Raw genomic sequence first — 17,651 nt, forward strand, 5'->3', positions numbered from 1 at the left:
CTGCTAAACCTTTCTACCTTCCCGTTCTTTTGGGGGTAGTACGGTTTTGTTCGCAGAAGTGTTACGCCACTAAGCTTTTCCAATTTGTGAAAGAGCTTATTCTCGAACTACCGCCCTTGAGATATACTCATAACCACCAGAACTTTGCTCCAAATGTAAAAGGTCAATTGACATTAATTCAAAGAGATATAAGGTGGTCACACGGTTTAGTGTTGCTCTTGTAGACAAATTTGGCTGTCGCTGTTTAAGATATGGGCAAACTTTGGTCACAAAGTGATTGATGTCATCCTCCATGTTGGGCAAGTAGAAACGTTCATGTGCGAACTGGACTACACGATGGGCTCCTAAATGTCCCATTTACTGATGAAGCTCTTGGAAGACAATAGTGTGAAACTTCTGAGGTGGCACCAGCTGGGAGTATGATCCACTCCTTCTAAACAACAGGCAATCACCATCACAGTAGAGTTTTTGTCTCTGCCTCAATAACACATTTGTGGCCGGTAGTTCACGTTTAATTTTCCTGTTTTTAAGAATGTGAGAAGTCTTCCTATCACCTGGTCTTGTCTCTAAACATCAAGAAGGGATCTTTTGCTAATTTCATCCACACTTGAACCAAGAGATACTTCTTAAATGTTCAACAAGCTGGAATCATTGCTGACTACAGACACCCAAATTGTCTCTCCTCGTCCTCGTGCTCCTACCACCACACAAAATGCCTTGATATCACCTTGGGACACAGTCTCAGTACACAGTTTCATGTAAGAATCAATGTCCATTGGAAATCTTGAGAGTGCATCTGCATCTTTATTGGAGTGACCTGGTCTATACTTGAAGGTTAATGAGAAATCTGCCAGATCCGATACCCAACGGCGACTGGTTTCATTTAATTTTGCAGTGGTCAGCACATAAGTAGGGGGTTTATTATCAGTATAGACAATAAAGTCAGGTGCATGGTAGAGGTAGTCTCTGAAATGTTCGCATATAGCCCACTCAAGAGCTAGGAACTCAAGCTTTCTGGAATGGAGGAAATAGTTCTTTTCCACCTTGGATAGTGTTTGTGAGCCATATCCAATAACTCGCATTTTCCCATCCCGTTTCTGGTATAAGACTGCTCCTAGTCCCTCTTGTGATGCATCAGTATGCAATACAAAGGGCTTACTGAAATCAGGATAGCCAAGAATTGGAGGAGTTACAAGATGGTCCAACAATGTTTCAACAGGTTTCTGATGCTGTTCCGTCCACACCACTGGTCGCGAAGATGGTACTGAACCATGACAGGAACGTTGCTTGCTCTTGTGTGCTGATTTGGCCACATCTTCAGAACCTGCCTGTAATAACTGGAAGAGTGGGTGGGCAATCCTAGCAAAGTCCTGGATATACCTGCGGTAGTACCCAAAAAAGCCCAGTAACTTCCTCACTTCACCAACTGTACTAGGCTTACTGTCCTTAAGAGTCCTAGCCGCCTTCACATTGCAATGGTCTAGTCTGTAGCCTGCTGCTGACACAATCTGTCCAATATAGTTTACTTCTCGCTTTAAGAGTCTGCACTTCTTTGGTTTAAGCTTAACCCCATGTTAACGCAACCGTCCAAGCACTTTCCGGATATGATCAACATGATCCTCAAATGTTTGGCTGAATACAATGATGTCATCAATATAAGGTATACATATATCATCCCTCAAACCATCAAGGCAGTGTTCCATAAAGCGTTGAAATTCTCCTGGTACATTTTGGAAGCCCATTGGTAGGCGAACCCATTCATACAGTCCACAGGGCGTGGCAAAAGCTGTCTTATGTCTGCTTCTAGAATTTACGAAACCTTGATGGTAAGCCTTTCCTTGATCGAGTAAGGAGAGCCACTGATTCCCACCAAGGCTTTCCAAGGCATCTTGCACCCTGGGCAAAGGATGGCTGTCGCAAATCGTTTTTGAATTCAACTGTCTATAGTCTGTGCACAGTCTTAATGACCCATCCTTTTTCCAAATACATACAACCGGAGATGAATAAGCTGACTTTGACTTTTAGATCCACCCAAGATTTAACAGATCCTCAACATACTGCTTTACTTCTGCATAAAGTGGTCGGGGAATGGCAGTATACTTCCGCTGAACTGCTACTGAATCAGTGAGGTTAATGTTCACTTGCAATTCCTCTGCCCCTCCAACATCATCATCTGTCTTTGAGAATGACTCGGCTTTTTCTGCAAGCATTGGCGAGGTCTTCTGTTTCAATATCAGGAATGTAACTGCACTGCTGTTCTTCACAAGTCGTGTTACTGCCTTCATTAGGACATTGTTTTGGCCTGTCAACATTTGGAGATTCTTCTACTTCACTTCAAGAGAGGTGACTGATGTGACTTGCTGGAGGTGTTCTAAAATTGTTCTCCCTTTCAAGGTGGTCATGTTTTGTTGGATTATCCACGCGAATATTGACCCTCCACGTGGAACCTCCTGCCACGGTCACCTGTTTCCCAGGTATCTCAAGACCACCAGGCCAAGGCTGGTTTGGATCAAGTTCAAACAGTACTGTTATCTTATTAACTGGACGTACAACAGCACGACATGAAACAATAACCAACTGTCCTCGTGGAATTGCAGTATCTTCCTTTCTGGATTTTATAGTAGCCGATTTCTTTGCAGGGTCAGATGTAATGACTGAACAAGGGCCTCCCCCTTTTCTCGCTCAACACCTGTCAAACTTGAAGTAAGCAAGTCCCCTAACAATCAATTACCTCTAGTTGAAGAACCACTTTCAAAATGCTTAGTAATCTCTTCAATAACATTAAATCCAACAATAGGCATATCTAAGGAATCCTTGGCAATCAAAAACGGCACTTTAACGGTGTGGTCAAAGTCATCCTCAGTAAGATTAAAAGTCAGTTCCACCCAACCCTCATAGCGTAGGTCAGTTCCATTTGCTGCCTTCAAATCAAGCCCATCCATGCCCAGCAACTCCTCTATGTTCCGAATATCACACCCTGGAAGACACTGCTTCAACCAATGAGGCGAAATAATCGACACTTGAGCTCCAGTATCCCAAAGGGCATCAGTCTGTAGCCCATCGAGCAAGCATTTCGGTGCACTTACGCCCCACAAGACGAACTACCCGTGCATGCTCCTGTGGTGACAAATGACTCACAAAGACACCTGTCTTCTCTCTGTCTTCTCTACATTTTCGCTGTTCTAAAGAGGATATGGCCTGGCAAAGTGTCTTATGTTTACTCCAGTGTTTTTGTTGACATTTCCTTGAACAATATCTAACAGCTTTACAATTACTGCATTGCTTGAAAGAGGAGGTACCCTCTTTGCTTCCACAGAACTTGCATACATGGTGGGACGAATCCGCTCCGGCTACACCCTGTCCCGCTGACGTAGCCTCTGTCCGTTTCCCGACACCCTTTTACATCCCCTTGCAAAATGATCTGTTGAACCCCATTTGAAGCAATGATCGCAGTTGTCTACACCTGCTGTCCTACATGAATTACACTGCCGACGCCGAAACTGTGAATGGTTACCAGATGCATAAGGCGGGGTGGAGTTTCTTCTCTACTGGGGCACTGATTCTATCAAAAGCTTCTTTTAAGGAAGCAAGGTTTGACTGCACTTCTTCCAAAGCTCTCACTAGTGTATTTGGCCTTGGCTGCTCTTTCTGGGAGTTACTAATTTCATTCTGCGGTATTTGACTTAAACTTGGTTGGGTTTGGTTACTTGGAGGTGAAGCAGTTTCAACCTGGTTAATCCTTACCCCTTTCCTGCCAGCTAAACCCATCTTATTTTGGTGTTCTGCCCCTGCGGACATAATCTGAATAACCTTTTTCCATGAGTTGTTCATCAGCTACAGAAGCTACTTCCAGTAAAGGGCGCAACTTAGCTCTAGCTGCCTCATCTTTTAACCCCGTCACTATAACAGGGAGGAATAATACTTGGACAAGAGAAGGCTCATTCTTGATGGAACCATGAGTGGCGTTTGGCACAAAAATAATCTGCTGTTTTAGGTTTAAAGCTCGCACAAGAAAATCTTAGGGAGATTCACTTGCTTCCTGGTGCAAGACAGATAGTTCCTGTGACAGTTTCGTTGGTGTCTTTTGCTTAAAATGAGCTTTCATAATCTGCCCTAAGCGAGACAATGACAGATCCTGTATCATCTCCAAGTATGACCTCAGTTTAAGGCTTGGACTAACTGCACGAATAACAGCTTCTACAGTCTTACTCTCTTTGTAGCCCGCCTTTATCCCCAATTCTATCTGTCGCACCAAACTAAAAACTGACAGTCCATCCTTAAAATTATCTCTCGCCGCAACTCCATGGATCTTGAAATCCCGCCTAAGCACCTTACTGACATCAACATTTACCTTTGTTTCCGCTCCTTGTGCTTTCTCAGTAACTTTTTCCGTCGAGTTAAGGGTTTCAACCTTTACTTCTGCCGGTTTATCTTGTGTTGTGTCATCTTCGAGCGGAGATGGTTTCCAATCCAAAAATGTAATTAGACCAACCAACAGCGTTTTCTTGTCATCCGCTTCGCCTACATCTTGCTCTATTCTCTCACGAATTCTCTTTTGAGAGCGCCAACCTTCCTAAGTCTTTCGTTTCCACTTGTAAATGTTCTGCTAATTGTGCCAGTGCATCCACTCCAAGACCACAGACTTTGGATTCAAGCTGCGGTTGAAGCTCCTCGATTTTGATTGATTTATTTACAAAGATGAACAAGCAAAACAACTGCGCTCGTGCTCGCCGGCTCCGCAATTCCACAAAATCTCCTAAAGTCTAGAGGGTACAACTTTTGCAGCCGTCATTGATATGTCAATACTTTCTTGACACCATAGGAGAATGTGAGGACAGGCTGACTACTACATGCCAACCGCATAAGGATTCTGGTTATTGTAAGACGTACCCTGAAAGCATGAAGTATTGGTGCGAGAAGACATGTTTCAACTGTAAGTTGTGCAGAAATTAGTAATAGAAAAAAGATCTCATCGTAAGAAAGATTTCAGTGGAGAGGTGTTCATAGCCAATAATGGAACGAGACCATAAATATTAATTCAGATCGTTTACCGTAAGCGAAATCACGAGCATAAGTACGCATATAACATGCTAACAGGCATCAAATAATCATCGGTTACACGGAAACTGAAAGATAATGTTTTTAATTCCATTTGGATGTACTTTCAAAACAGTTTATAAATTCAATGATACAGTTGTAAGGATGAATTCGTGTGTATATTGACTGCCCGTAACTTAAATAATGTACTGAAACTCAATTTTTCTATGTTTGGTTGCAGGTAAGGGATAAGTGATGAGTGTCTTTGTAGACTGGGGTTCATTCTCGTAAATTATATGAAATTAACAGGAGAATAAAAGGAACAGATTAAATCATGTGTTGTTTTTAGTCCATTCATTTTCTCTCATGAGTTTTCATACATCTGTAATTGAATTTAACTTGTACAGTGTGCCGTAACGAAAATGCTAAAATCTTATTGGCTGAGCTATCGCACGCTATCACCCATTTGTGTGCTATAGTTGGAGGTTGCGAACAAAATGGCGACGTTTTCTCGTTTAGCTGCAGTTTTGGAGACACATTTACAAAAGTTAAATTTGAGGACAATTCCATTCCAGAGAGGATTGAAAAGACCAACATTCACCGTTACTAAACTCAAAATTGTTTCACATAGTGATAACGGCGTTTGCACAACTCCAAACACAGTTCGCGCGATTAACATAGCATAAATTCTTGGTGGTCTTATCACTCGTCAAACTTATGCTTCTTGTTAACTTTTTACTTATTTACAAAGTAATTCACAGCAATAAGGCGGGCTGGAGGAAAGGTTCTCAAGTGTTTTTTGAACAAACAAATGGTTGCACTTACTTGGATTATTTTCAAGTTTTTATAGGTCTAGAATTATTAACTTTTTGCCTAAGGTATAAAATAACCTTGCATGGCACAGTGCATATGACCTTTGTTGAAGTTTCCGTCCTTGAAACCCCTCTCCATGCTCACGATTTTCTATAACCTCAAAGAAAGGCTAGATAATTGTAACCCTGCGTCCAAATGTACATGTATTTCTAACTAATTTTTCAAAGAAAAGCTTCATTCTAATAAGCAGTGAACAATACGCTTGATGATGTGGTCCAGACAGATGAGGACGAGAAAAGACGTGAGTCATTTCGCACAGATGAAAACCGAGATCTAATGTTTTCTTTCTGGGATCAACGTAATCCAAAATCTAGCCAAGTTGTCATTTTGCACTATGGTGGAGTGGACTCAGAGTTTTTGGGATTTCCCCAAACGTAGCCCCCTACGCAGGCACTTTAATTTTTGTGCTGTTCTCGTACTTTTTGGTGTGTTTTATTCTGTGAAAATGAATTAAAGGCAAGGCTGGGATGATTGGTTAACTCAGCCCACTTCTCTGTCGGATACGATTGCGTTTCATTCAGCGGTGGTGTTATTGTTGTTGTTGTTGTTGTCATTCTCTTTCTTTTGGCTGAAATCGTGCATCAACTGTGGAGTTCAAATCCTCGTTAAATCTCGTAATCGAATAAAACTAGTTATCAAGGATGAAAAAATGCGGATTCAAAACAAGCAGGCCAACAAATGACTTCTTGTCAGCCAAGGTTGGGTTTTTTTAGTTCTGATATTCCTATTAGACACAATCCATATTTGAAGGAGGAAAACAGCTAGTAAAAGCAAAAGACCCAACTTTCATACGGCGATAATCAATTTCTTTTCTTGCCTAGTTCAATTCTACTTTATATTTCCCAATCATGAACATCAAGTCAAGATTTGTAACAACAAGGTCTTTGTCATTACAGATGTGTCATTATTCATAGTGGTATAAGATAGGATAGATGAATTTTAACTCGTTTGTCTCACAACGGAGTCACTTTAAGATGTAGATCGCGACGTTTCGACTGCTTTACTGCTATTCGTCATCAGGCAAAGTCGGAATAATAACGAAGATAGAAAGGCACCAATAGCAGCGAACCAAGGTGCGACGCGCAACAACTGACCTCATCGCTTGATGAAGACTAGCAGTATAGCAGTCGAAACGTCGCCATCTACATCTTAAAGTGACTCCAATGTGAGACAAACGAGTAAAAATTCATCTATCCTAACAAGGTCCTTATTATGCAAGCTTAGCATATCCTTCTGTACACGTGACACCTGAAGCAAATGAAAAGCTCCTTCCATCGCAACAGTTTCCAGCACTTTTCCAACAGTTATACTCTGACGAATCAATACTACCACTCTTTACCGAGTGATGCAACAATATAGGTATCACATAAATGTCCAATCATTGACGACAAGTTGTTGTCACCTTCATGGGTTGCAATAGAAATCATAAGGCAAGTTAAGAACACCCTTAATCTTTAATTAGCTTTGAATGCTTAGAACCCAAAAACAGCTTGGTGAAACCCATTTTCTAATTATGGACTTGGGATGAATATGTTAGGAGACAACTTTTTGCCAATTTGAGGTAGGGTTCGAGCCGACTTAAATTTTGAAAAATCGGGAAAATGCGAATTTTAGGAGTTGCATATGCGAATGGAACTCCTTTTCATCAGACATTGTTAAATCTAGCCTATTAAAACGTCTTAAAACTATACACCCAATTCATAAATGGCGGACCGCTCGGGGAAGCCTCGGTACAAGAACATTGAATCCACGGAACAGTGCTAACTTGGATAAGCTCTGTTATTACTGGACGTTGCCAGACGGTTTGCGTCGGTAGGGCGTCTCAAGCCTCCTCCGTTGCTTCTGAGGTTCCACGTTAAAGGTTTTGGGCCCCCTTCTACCCTGTTAGACTGCATTCTGCAGTAAAGCCCTGTGCTGGTGATACATTATGGTATGTTACAGGCGGTTTGTTCTCAATACGAAACTTAAGAGCAGCTTCGCCTAAATATCAACTAGACTTGGAAATAGCGAAAAAATCGAATTTCTTCAAACTCGCCCAGAATGAAGGCCTACGGGCACTAGTTACAAAAATATCGTTTTAAGTTCGATAAATCAAAAATTATTTTTTTCCGCAATTTTTTCGTTTCGATGCCCCAAATCGGCCAAAATCCATCGAAAATGAGCGGCTTATTCAGAGGCTCGTAGACTCAAAAGTAAAAATCTTCATTACAAACTGATTGCACGTCGTATTTGTACTTCCTTTTTTGTCTCTTTAGAGCTAAATAGATCGTGATTTGATTAGAACTTAAATATTTGACGAATTTTCTAAATTAACGACCCAAAACAGCTTTACAAGAGGTCTACATTTAGCCTATTTTCAAATGCTAAAAAGGCGTTCTGGTACACGGCTTTTCCCAAAACGACTAGTTTGGTGTGAAAGAGCATTCTTTCTTCTTCAAATTAGTGAAATAAAATTTTTGGGTAAATAAAACTGCGAGCGCTGAGATAGCGAACTAAATGCAGCACTTCTTCCTGAAAACGTGACCTTTGACCCGAGCGTAACGAAACCGATTACTGCAAGAAAACCCGGAAGAAAAGCAAACGCTTCGTTATTTTGAAACAATTTCTAGTGATATCTCTCCGAAACCATGATTGCAAGAAACTATTTCCAGATATGAAATCGTACAGGGTCAAAAAAGGAGCTAAAGGGCGCATTTTGACACAATAACTTTGCTGAGAATTGAAGTCAATGACTGTTAACGAATTCCAGTGAAATTTGCAAACTTGAAGTATGTTAGCCGATACTTACCTGAATATTTATATTAATAGAAGAGTCGTCTTCTTGGATTAACCTTCAAAAGAAGCAGGATCCAGATTTGAAAACCTCTAAAAGAAGAAATGTTTAATGTTCCGTGACCTGCCCGCTGCTATAAATTAGGTTAAATTCCGTACACATGCCGACCGCATGTTTGTTGTAAAACCAACTGAACTCCACTGACAGTTTCCATGGGCAACCCCAAAATAAACAATCCCCAAAAATGTAAAGTGAAATTGGCTGTCTTCATGAACAATTAGAAGCTAGAGTCAAGTTCCATTACCTTTTAAAAGTGCTTGATTCTACTTTGTTCACTCAGTAGTTACTGTCACGTTCGAATACTGCGTAGTATCGGTCACGCCAAAACACTGCAGACCGTGCAGACTGAGTAAGTTTCCCATACAAAGTCTTGTACGCGTTTGTCTATTAAATCAGAAGTCAATTCTGCGCTTGTGCAGCCTGTGGATAAATGACAGACTTTCAGATATATTTAACACTATTTTGTAACTAGACCCAAAAAAAGGAGTCACAATGAAAAGCCCAAACAAGTGTCTGCAGTAACACAGCGGTCAAACGTCTGCACATGTGCGAGCAATGGAGCAACTAAAAGGCGGCCAAAATATTTTCATGACACTGTTCTTTTCGTGGGTCATCGGTATCCTATAAATGACATTTTCCTCGTTATTTATATATTTGTTTATGTTTTAGCCGGTACAACGAGAGCTAACAGAAATGACTTGAGAGTTAAAAATTGTTCTACCTTCTGCTTGTTGCAGGTCTTTCTTTTCCGTGGTATGTATTTTCCGTGCTCCTTGAATTTTTTGTCCGCCTCGACTTTGCATTTAGTGCACCAGTTTTTTCCAGGTTTGTAGTTTAGAAAAGATTTTCCCACCTGGTCAAAGACCAGGTACAGTCGGTTTGGGATCGGTATTTTGGCCAGCTATGCCCCCATGACGATGGACATGAACATCGTTTGTCGTTTCGGTTCATCTCGTTCCTGTGCTTAGGACAAATCAAGGATCCGGATGGAATCCCTCAGTCCTTGCCAAAATTTTTCCAGCTCGTCTGAGCGAAGCCGAATCACTGCAATTGTCTTTTTCTTCTCTCATTTTTCCTTCTTTTACACATCGTTTGTCGTCCGCTTCCGGCGTCACGCATCGTGTGATTAATAAAAACAAATAAAAATATACTACGCCGTCGGCTCGTAGCATGACACGGGTTTTAAGACTTATAAACTTTTTTGATAAAGCTCAAAACAAAATGGTAAATCAACAGAATAACGGTAACTTAATAAACTTTGTGTCTGAAAAGTCTTAAGTTTTCCTTTTACCTGCTTTCTTTTCCTTTTACAGATTTCTATGAACTTTTCAATTTTTTTTTCGTAAATTTTGAGTGACACCGTTTGTTTCCCATGTTTTCCTTTAAATTTTGCGCGGGAAATTGGCGCGCGGCTGCCAAAAACTGTACCAATTTGCGCATGCCCGACGTTTGACCGCGGTGTTGTCTGCAGTCTGCACGGTCTGCACTGTTTTGGCGTGACCGATTCGCGGCATTCGAACGTGAGAGTAGTGGACAAAGTCGACGCAAACAAATAAATTCAAGCACTTTTTAAAGGTAATGGAACTTGACTCTAGCTTCTAACTGTTCATGAAGACAGCCAATTTCACTTTACATTTTTGGGGATTGTTTATTTTGGGGTTGCCCATGGAAACTGTCAGTGGAGTTCAGTTGGTTTTACGACAAACATGCGGTCGGCATGTGTACGGAATTTAACCTAATTTATAGCAGCGGGCAGGTCACGGAACATTAAACACTTCTTCTTTTAGAGGTTTTCAAATCTGGATCCTGCTTCTTTTGAAGGTTAATCCAAGAAGACGACTCTTCTATTAATATAAATATTCAGGTAAGTATCGGCTAACGTACTTCAGGTTTACAAATTTCACTGGAATTCGTTAACAGTCATTGACTTCAATTCTCAGCAAAGTTATTGTGTCAAAATGCGCCCTTTAGCTCCTTTTTTGACCCTGTGCGATTTCATATCTGGAAATAGTTTCTTGCAATCATGGTTTCGGAGAGATATCACTAGAAATTGTTTCAAAATAACGAAGCGTTTGCTTTTCTTCCGGGTTTTCTTGCAGTAATCGGTTTCGTTACGCTCGGGTCAAAGGTCACGTTTTCAGGAAGAAGTGCTGCATTTAGTTCGCTATCTCAGCGCTCGCGATTTTATTTACCCAAAAATTTTATTTCACTAATTTGAAGAAGAAAGAATGCTCTTTCACACCAAACTAGTCGTTTTGGGAAAAGCCGTGTACCAGAACGCCTTTTTAGCATTTAAAAATAGGCTAAATGTAGACCTCTTGTAAAGCTGTCTTGGGTCGTTAATTTAGAAAATTCGTCAAATATTTAAGTTCTAATCAAATCACGATCTATTTAGCTCTAAAGAGACAAAAAAGGAAGTACAAATACGACGTGCAATCAGTTTGTAATGAAGATTTTTACTTTTGAGTCTACGAGCCTCTGAATAAGCCGCTCATTTTCGATGGATTTTGGCCGATTTGGGGCATCGAAACGAAAAAATTGCGGAAAAAAATAATTTTTGATTTATCGAACTTAAAACGATATTTTTGTAACTAGTGCCCGTAGGCCTTCATTCTGGGCGAGTTTGAAGAAATTCGATTTTTTCGCTATTTCCAAGTCTAGTTGATATTTAGGCGAAGCTGCTCTTAAGTGTTTACTGCCAACTAGCCTGATTATGGAAATATCGTCTATTTTTTCCTTCAGTTGATCATCTTGTTTAAATTAATTGAACTAAAGTTAAAATCTAGAGAATTTGCTCAGCGGTACGTAGCTAAAGTATTTAAAGTATTTTAGAGGACACCCGCTTGTAGTGCTGCATTTCCAATGAATGTGAACAATTTTCTATTCCGCATTCTAGCTATAGTGTTCTTCACACATTACACCACACCCTTTGACTAAAGTGTGTTCAGTTTGCTTGGTCCTGATGCTTTTTTTTTTTTTTAGTTCTTTAACACAATTCAACTTTTCCTTTTCTTCAAATGATACGTACATTGTGTCTGAAAATGAAATACCGTTAAATCCCATGTATAAGAACATAGTTTTTTTGCAAGTTAGCCTCCATAGGTCCTTATATTAATGGTGTTTACTGTGAAATTAGGCTACCTAGTTTCTTAATCCTGTTCTTAATTTTTCAAACAACTTCTAGCCATGGGTGCGGCCTGTATATTGAATCATTCACACACTTTCCTTGTTACCTTTTTTTTCATATCATATGTGATGTAATACAATATTTGAAAAAAAAAATAGTTGTTTGGGAAAAAAGTACCTCCCTTGAGATTTTAGCACACAATGGTTCTTATGTGAATGGTGCTTAACTATCTTAACAGGTGGAAAGGCAGCATCTGATCTATAAAGGTATCTATAACCTGGTCTGTAAGATTATGGAAGCTATGACAATGTATATGGCGCCATTACAATATAAACGTGCTATTTTCTTCTGAGGGTTAATGAAAGCCAACTCAAAATAGCAGAGAAATTGTTCTAAACTTGACATTATCAAGAGGCAGTTTTTGTGTCACGACTTTGATAGAAGCGTGACACATTTTCATTACAAGATCATTCCGGAAAATCACGATTGCTAGCTAGTCAACTTAATTCCGAGCTAGCAGTATTCTGATAGTCTTTTCCGGTGTTGACAATAACCAGGACAGCGATAGAAGTCGATTTGTAGTTAGCCGCAATCGGCCAGCAATCTGTACCTGGAGTGGTCTGATGGTAGACTGCCTTCTACGGATTTATTGGAATTTTCAACGAAACCGTAAAATACACTTCAATCGAGTGGGCAATAACCAAGAATACCTCTAACTAAGAATACCTGTATACTTTATGTTTTTTGGGTTCCTTTTAAAACGCGATTTGCACAGCTTTCAGTGATAGTGCTGTGTTTTACTAAAAGGCCTTGTTAGCCAGTGATGCAGGGATTTTGCGGCTTCTTAGAGTGCTCTTAGTGCTTCAAGGCGTTTGAGTGGCAAGAATGCAAATCAGTCGAGAAAAGTGGGATTCTCTTCCACTCCCCTTTTCCCAAAATCAGCTGAAAAACCATATATAGCAGAACTTTTAGAAGCGAGCGCGCGTCTAGCGGCCATCTATTAACCACAAGCAGAAACACCAGAACAACCATTCTCGTCCCCCAGAGGCCGGGCTCCTTCTGGTCAGCACCACAAATCACGACCTCTGAGCTGGTCCAACACCAGAAGTCCGTCTGCCCTTGAGAATGCGAAGATTAAAAGGAAACTGAAAACATCCCGTCAGCTAATCACTTACACGTAATTTTACGCTACCTAGAGGAGAAAATAATATTAAGAAAAAATTTCCTCTTCTAGCCAACCAGAGTTTAGTAATTTTCTGCCCGTATATTAAAATGAACGAAAATAAGACCTTGGGATCCTTTAAACTCGCACCCGTGTCTTTCGGAATGAACTGTAACATTTCAGATTGGTTTGCATGTATTGGCCGGACACTCGGCGATGTTCTTACCCACGGTGTTGTCATAACCAACATCTATAGCACCGATTGGCTACTAGATATTCTTACCCATGGTGTTCCTTTATGGATACTCTTTTTCTTTGGCCATTGTAGCTTAACAAGAAATAAGACTCAAACTTTGGTGTTACTTTTCGTATGCTGAGGATGTATGTAGAAACATTCGAAACGTCAAGTAAAAAGATAAAATGTTTGTTCTCCAATAAATGTACTTCAGATCATTAGGAAGCAAATCAAACCCACAGAGGCGGGTCTCTCCACTTGAAACACCCGGTGGAATATAAGTTTCCTTGTAAGCATTGCTCTCTTCAACAAAAAAACCTTTTGCCCTTAGCCAAATGAGTTGAAAAAATTCATAGCGAAATATCTGTGCCCACCTACCATGAAAATTGGTATTTTGGCTATATCGACTTACGGCAGTATGTTTCACTTCCTGCCCTTATGTTGAAACAGAATTTTGGCCAAGACTATACTTCTCGAAAACATCCTGTGTATGGGCTGGGATTTTGTTGCCAAAGGTCCAGGTGGTTGGTGTTACAGTTGAAAATAAGAAATTAGCCCGGAAGTAGTTCAAACAAGAATTCTTAAGTGACACTAAATCCTGTGCGTTAACATTGACTACCCTACTAAAAAGGGAAACACTTTGTCTCGACTGAATCACAGCGTAAGCAAAGACATGTAGCCGAGTCTGAATATTTTTTTTTCAAAGCGTCAATGAGATGCATGAAATTCTTTAAAAATGGCCTGGAATCCTGCCACGTAAATCTGTACTAAAAAACCACACCAGTGCAACTGTACTGCTTTCATTGAACCAACGCTTCACCCAGTTTGCAAGCCTTGTCAAACCCCTTTTTTCAAAGCTGTTTACCAGTTTTTTGAATGGGCAAGCTACAGGAACAGAATCAAACTGCATTACTGTTGCTGTAAGGCCTGATTGTCTTTGACTTTCTTAAACTCTTAAGAAACTTTTAACCTACCGCTATAGGGCCATGGCTGCCACCTACGTTGATTCCCATTTTGAAACGTCCACCTTGGATCATTATAGTCCCCCGTGCTTACATTGGAAAAAGTTGAAAAAAACCTAGCAGACATACACAGGAAGCTCCTCAGCCAAAAAGGCTAACACCTTTAAGTCGTTTGGGAATTCACAAAATTTGAATCTAATTTCCCTGTCGCTAATACTGTAGCTCTGTTTCTCCATAACTGAAATTTGCTTGAAAAGATAAAACACATAGTGTTGGACCACAACTGAGTCCTCAGAGCAATTTGCTCCAAATATCAGGACGTTTTTTACAATAACTGTCTAATATCTCGCGCGCTGATTGGCTCATTTTCGCATCAATAAGAGTACAGACGGAGAAAATTTTAGTTTATGAAAGCTTTCAAGCTCAACTTTCAGCAGTCAAACTGTCAACGTTTTAAGCAATGAGATTTTATGGACTTTTTTAGGCAGCCAATCAAAAAGCGAGAAAAGCTATTGACAGTGTTCGCGTTATTTTGAATGAAATTCACTTATGTTTGTTTACGGCAAGTTTACGGCGTCTTTTCCCCTCATTTATTTCCGGCATTGAACCATTTTGGGGTCTTGTTATTGTTAAAAAAAAAAAAACAAACAAACAAAAAAAAAAGTATATATATCTTGTTGATGATGAATTTCGTCATAATGGACCGTTCATTTTTTATAAGGTAGTAGGGGCTGGTGGGATTTGGTGGGGGGGGGGGGGGGGGAGGGGGCATGCGAAAAAAAATGGCTTTCGAGGGGGGGCCATCCCAAAAAATTTTGCGAAAAAGGTGGGTCACGTGAAATATTTTAGTAAAACTTTAAAATAGCATAATGTTTGAATATCAAAAAAATCGCTATAGAATAAACATAGAAGGCAGGATACAAATTTATTACAAACTTTTCTTCTGCTTTAAAAAAACGTTTTGCGACAAAAAGCATTTGTAGCTACTGAAAAGAAGTATTTAACACTGTTATTTTCGAATGCAACTTTCACTGGCACTCATCTTCATCTTCGCTGTCGTCGAGTTCTTCGTCGCCGCTTGTGCTGCTATGGGAGTCTCTTTCACCAATGCTGCAAGAAGCAGCAATGCTTTCCGTCAGAGTGTACTCTTCAGGGTACATGAAGGTGTAAACATAATCTCTGACTTCCTGCTCAAGGTTTGTGGTGATTCTGCTTCTTGCAGCATTGGTGAAATAATTCCCTTCCAACAGCTGTGCGATGTATGGCCCATCTCTTCTAAATAACGACGTGGCAACATCCTCAACTTTAATACACTCTTCCGGGACGGCCGTTCTAGGAGGGTACACAAGGCATTGTGGAAGATCATTTCCTAGCGGGTTTCCAACAAAGATTCCATAAACTCGTTGGACGTTGTTTTCAGTCCGCTTCCTCTTTCTTTCATTTGACTTTCTGCGGTTTTCTTTTTTCCTTCTCCTTTCGTTGATGTGCTGTTTGAGTATGCCCTTGAATATGCTGTTATAATTGCTCTTCTTATTTTCTAGTGCTTCCATGTCCTGCGTGACCTTCGTCAACTTAGCTTCTATACATTTGATCTGTTTTACATTAAAACTGTGGGCAAATTCTTCGCCCTGCTTTAAAGCAAGCCCATTGGACTGAAAGAGTGTGGAATCGTGTTCCTTCACATCTTTCAATATGACATTCAACTTTTCCACCATTGCTCTGTGCCCTTTGATGGAGAAGTTCAGTTTTCTTCCATCACTGGGCTTCAACTGGTACCCTGGCATGGAAAACTCTCTCGCCCTTTCTGAGCAGCCATCCGCACTTAGAAAGATTGCTTCTTCTGCTTGTAAGATGTCAAACTGCCTGGAACGTTCAGCTGTAAACCTTTTCTTAAACGACTCGTCGCTTTTGCCATTATTGCGCATTTTGGAATGAGCCTCTTTCATGATGCTCATGTAGTAATACGCTCTTTTCCCGATTGGATTAACAATATAGCCAAGGCTTGTTTTCCGGAGACCCTGAAGTATGGTTGTATCATCAGCAGAGGAGGAACTAGTGACCTACTAGAAAAGGAAAGACGATTTTTTTTATTTATTATATTGAACTGATATTGTAAAATGGGGTTGACTAGCCTACAGGACTTCTACGGTTCGTGACATTTGTACATTTGCCGTTCTCTGTTCGGTCACTCGACCTTCCTTGTCGCTTCACTCGTGTTCATGAAGGGCACTTCATGTTGTGTAATAAGGAGGAATTTTAAGTGGCGTTGAGCCGTTAGATCGTGCTATGGCAAATTTTGTTATAGGTCATAGGTCTGCGTGGTTTCCGTTTTTATCTGCATGTCGACTCGTTGAGTTTGACACATCTGTAATTTACCATGTGTTTATGCATTGTTTAGGCTCATTTCTATTGCAAGATATGCTTTTAAGTCTCCATGAATTTGCTTTTGAAGAGTCCTCTCAGAGCTGGCCAACCAACACCGAGAAATGCCAGGACATTGACACAAAATGACAACAGGGCAAGTGCTGACAGCAGTGAAACGGATGAAAGTGACAGTGATGAGTATGACAGTGATGCCATTGACTCTGGGGGAGAAGATGACTCAAGTGACGTCATTCTTTCATTCATTAATTCAGATGAGGAAGATGCCAATGAGAGGCCAAATGCCACACGCTCAGGACGAGCCATAACTAGAAGATCCGAAATTGACTTCTCTTTCTTTTGATTTGTTTTTTAAACAACAGCTCTCTGTAGTATAGGGATTGTAAACATTGTCTTCATAGTGAGCACAATAACGTGAAGTAGGGGGATAATAGAGAAATATTAAAAAAAGTTGAAATCTAAATATTGTTTGTTCCATTTTTTTTTTGGGGGGGGGTCATCCCAAAAAATGACCGCTATAAGGGGGGACATGTGAAAAAATTGGTAAGCTGAGGGGGGTCATACGATTTTTAAATGGTACTTCCCAAATCCCACCAGCCCCACCTCCCTCATAAAAAATGAACGGTCCCTTAACCCTCCGTCATCATCAACATCAAGTACAAGACCATGTTCAACAACCGAACCAAACAAATTAACTGACCATAGCGCGATACAAAAAGGCAGTGTCCACTGCAATATGGCTGCAGCTAACACTGATCGCTTGTTATCTACCTTATTAGGGACCTTTAGCACCGAGAGTTTTCAGGATGGCGACGGCGCCCGGAAGTGAAGTTTCATTTCCGTTTGACGTTGTACATTTGGCGCGAAGTCGTCTAGGCTGGGCGCTGACCTCAAAAGGTTTGTTTTCACGGTGTGTAGAAAACGTGAGTAGATACGAGTCTTTTGTCCGCTTATACTCGTTTTTTTTTCCCGACCTTTTAGTTTTCGCAACTCAAGAGAGTATCTTCTCGTAATTTACTTGAATGTATGTAACTGAAAAG

The 17,651-nt window shown here is 40.5% G+C and overlaps 2 protein-coding genes across 2 annotated transcripts in view; one reads left to right on the forward strand and one right to left on the reverse strand.

The window, feature by feature from the left end:
* Window positions 1–17,651, forward strand: part of LOC145481889 (lactadherin-like) — a 490,145-nt gene that overhangs the window by 236,997 nt on the left and 235,497 nt on the right. The gene's annotated exons all lie outside the window — the stretch shown is intronic.
* LOC145480488 (uncharacterized) lies at window positions 12,703–14,304 on the reverse strand. Its single transcript, XM_081458733.1, has 4 exons — window positions 14,242–14,304; window positions 13,892–14,034; window positions 13,749–13,762; window positions 12,703–13,702 (listed from the first exon to the last, which is right to left on the reverse strand). Exons 1-4 carry the CDS (start codon window positions 14,302–14,304, stop codon window positions 13,392–13,394), a joined length of 531 nt encoding a protein of 176 aa, XP_081314859.1. The 3' UTR covers window positions 12,703–13,391.

This window comes from Orbicella franksi, chromosome 3, assembly GCF_964199315.1.
Source record: "Orbicella franksi chromosome 3, jaOrbFran1.1, whole genome shotgun sequence".
Classification (NCBI taxonomy): domain Eukaryota; kingdom Metazoa; phylum Cnidaria; class Anthozoa; order Scleractinia; family Merulinidae; genus Orbicella; species Orbicella franksi.

What these genes read in the sequence shown, in the direction of transcription:
- LOC145480488 (XM_081458733.1), bottom strand. Translation starts at nt 14,304, where the DNA reads ATGATCCAAGGTGGACGTTTCAAAATGGGAATCAACGTAGGTGGCAGC. An exon ending in GCAGCCATGGCCCTATAGCG is followed by an intron (nt 14,035 to 14,241) that starts GTAGGTTAAAAG and finishes GTGGTTTTTTAG; the next exon opens with TACAGATTTACGTGGCAGGA.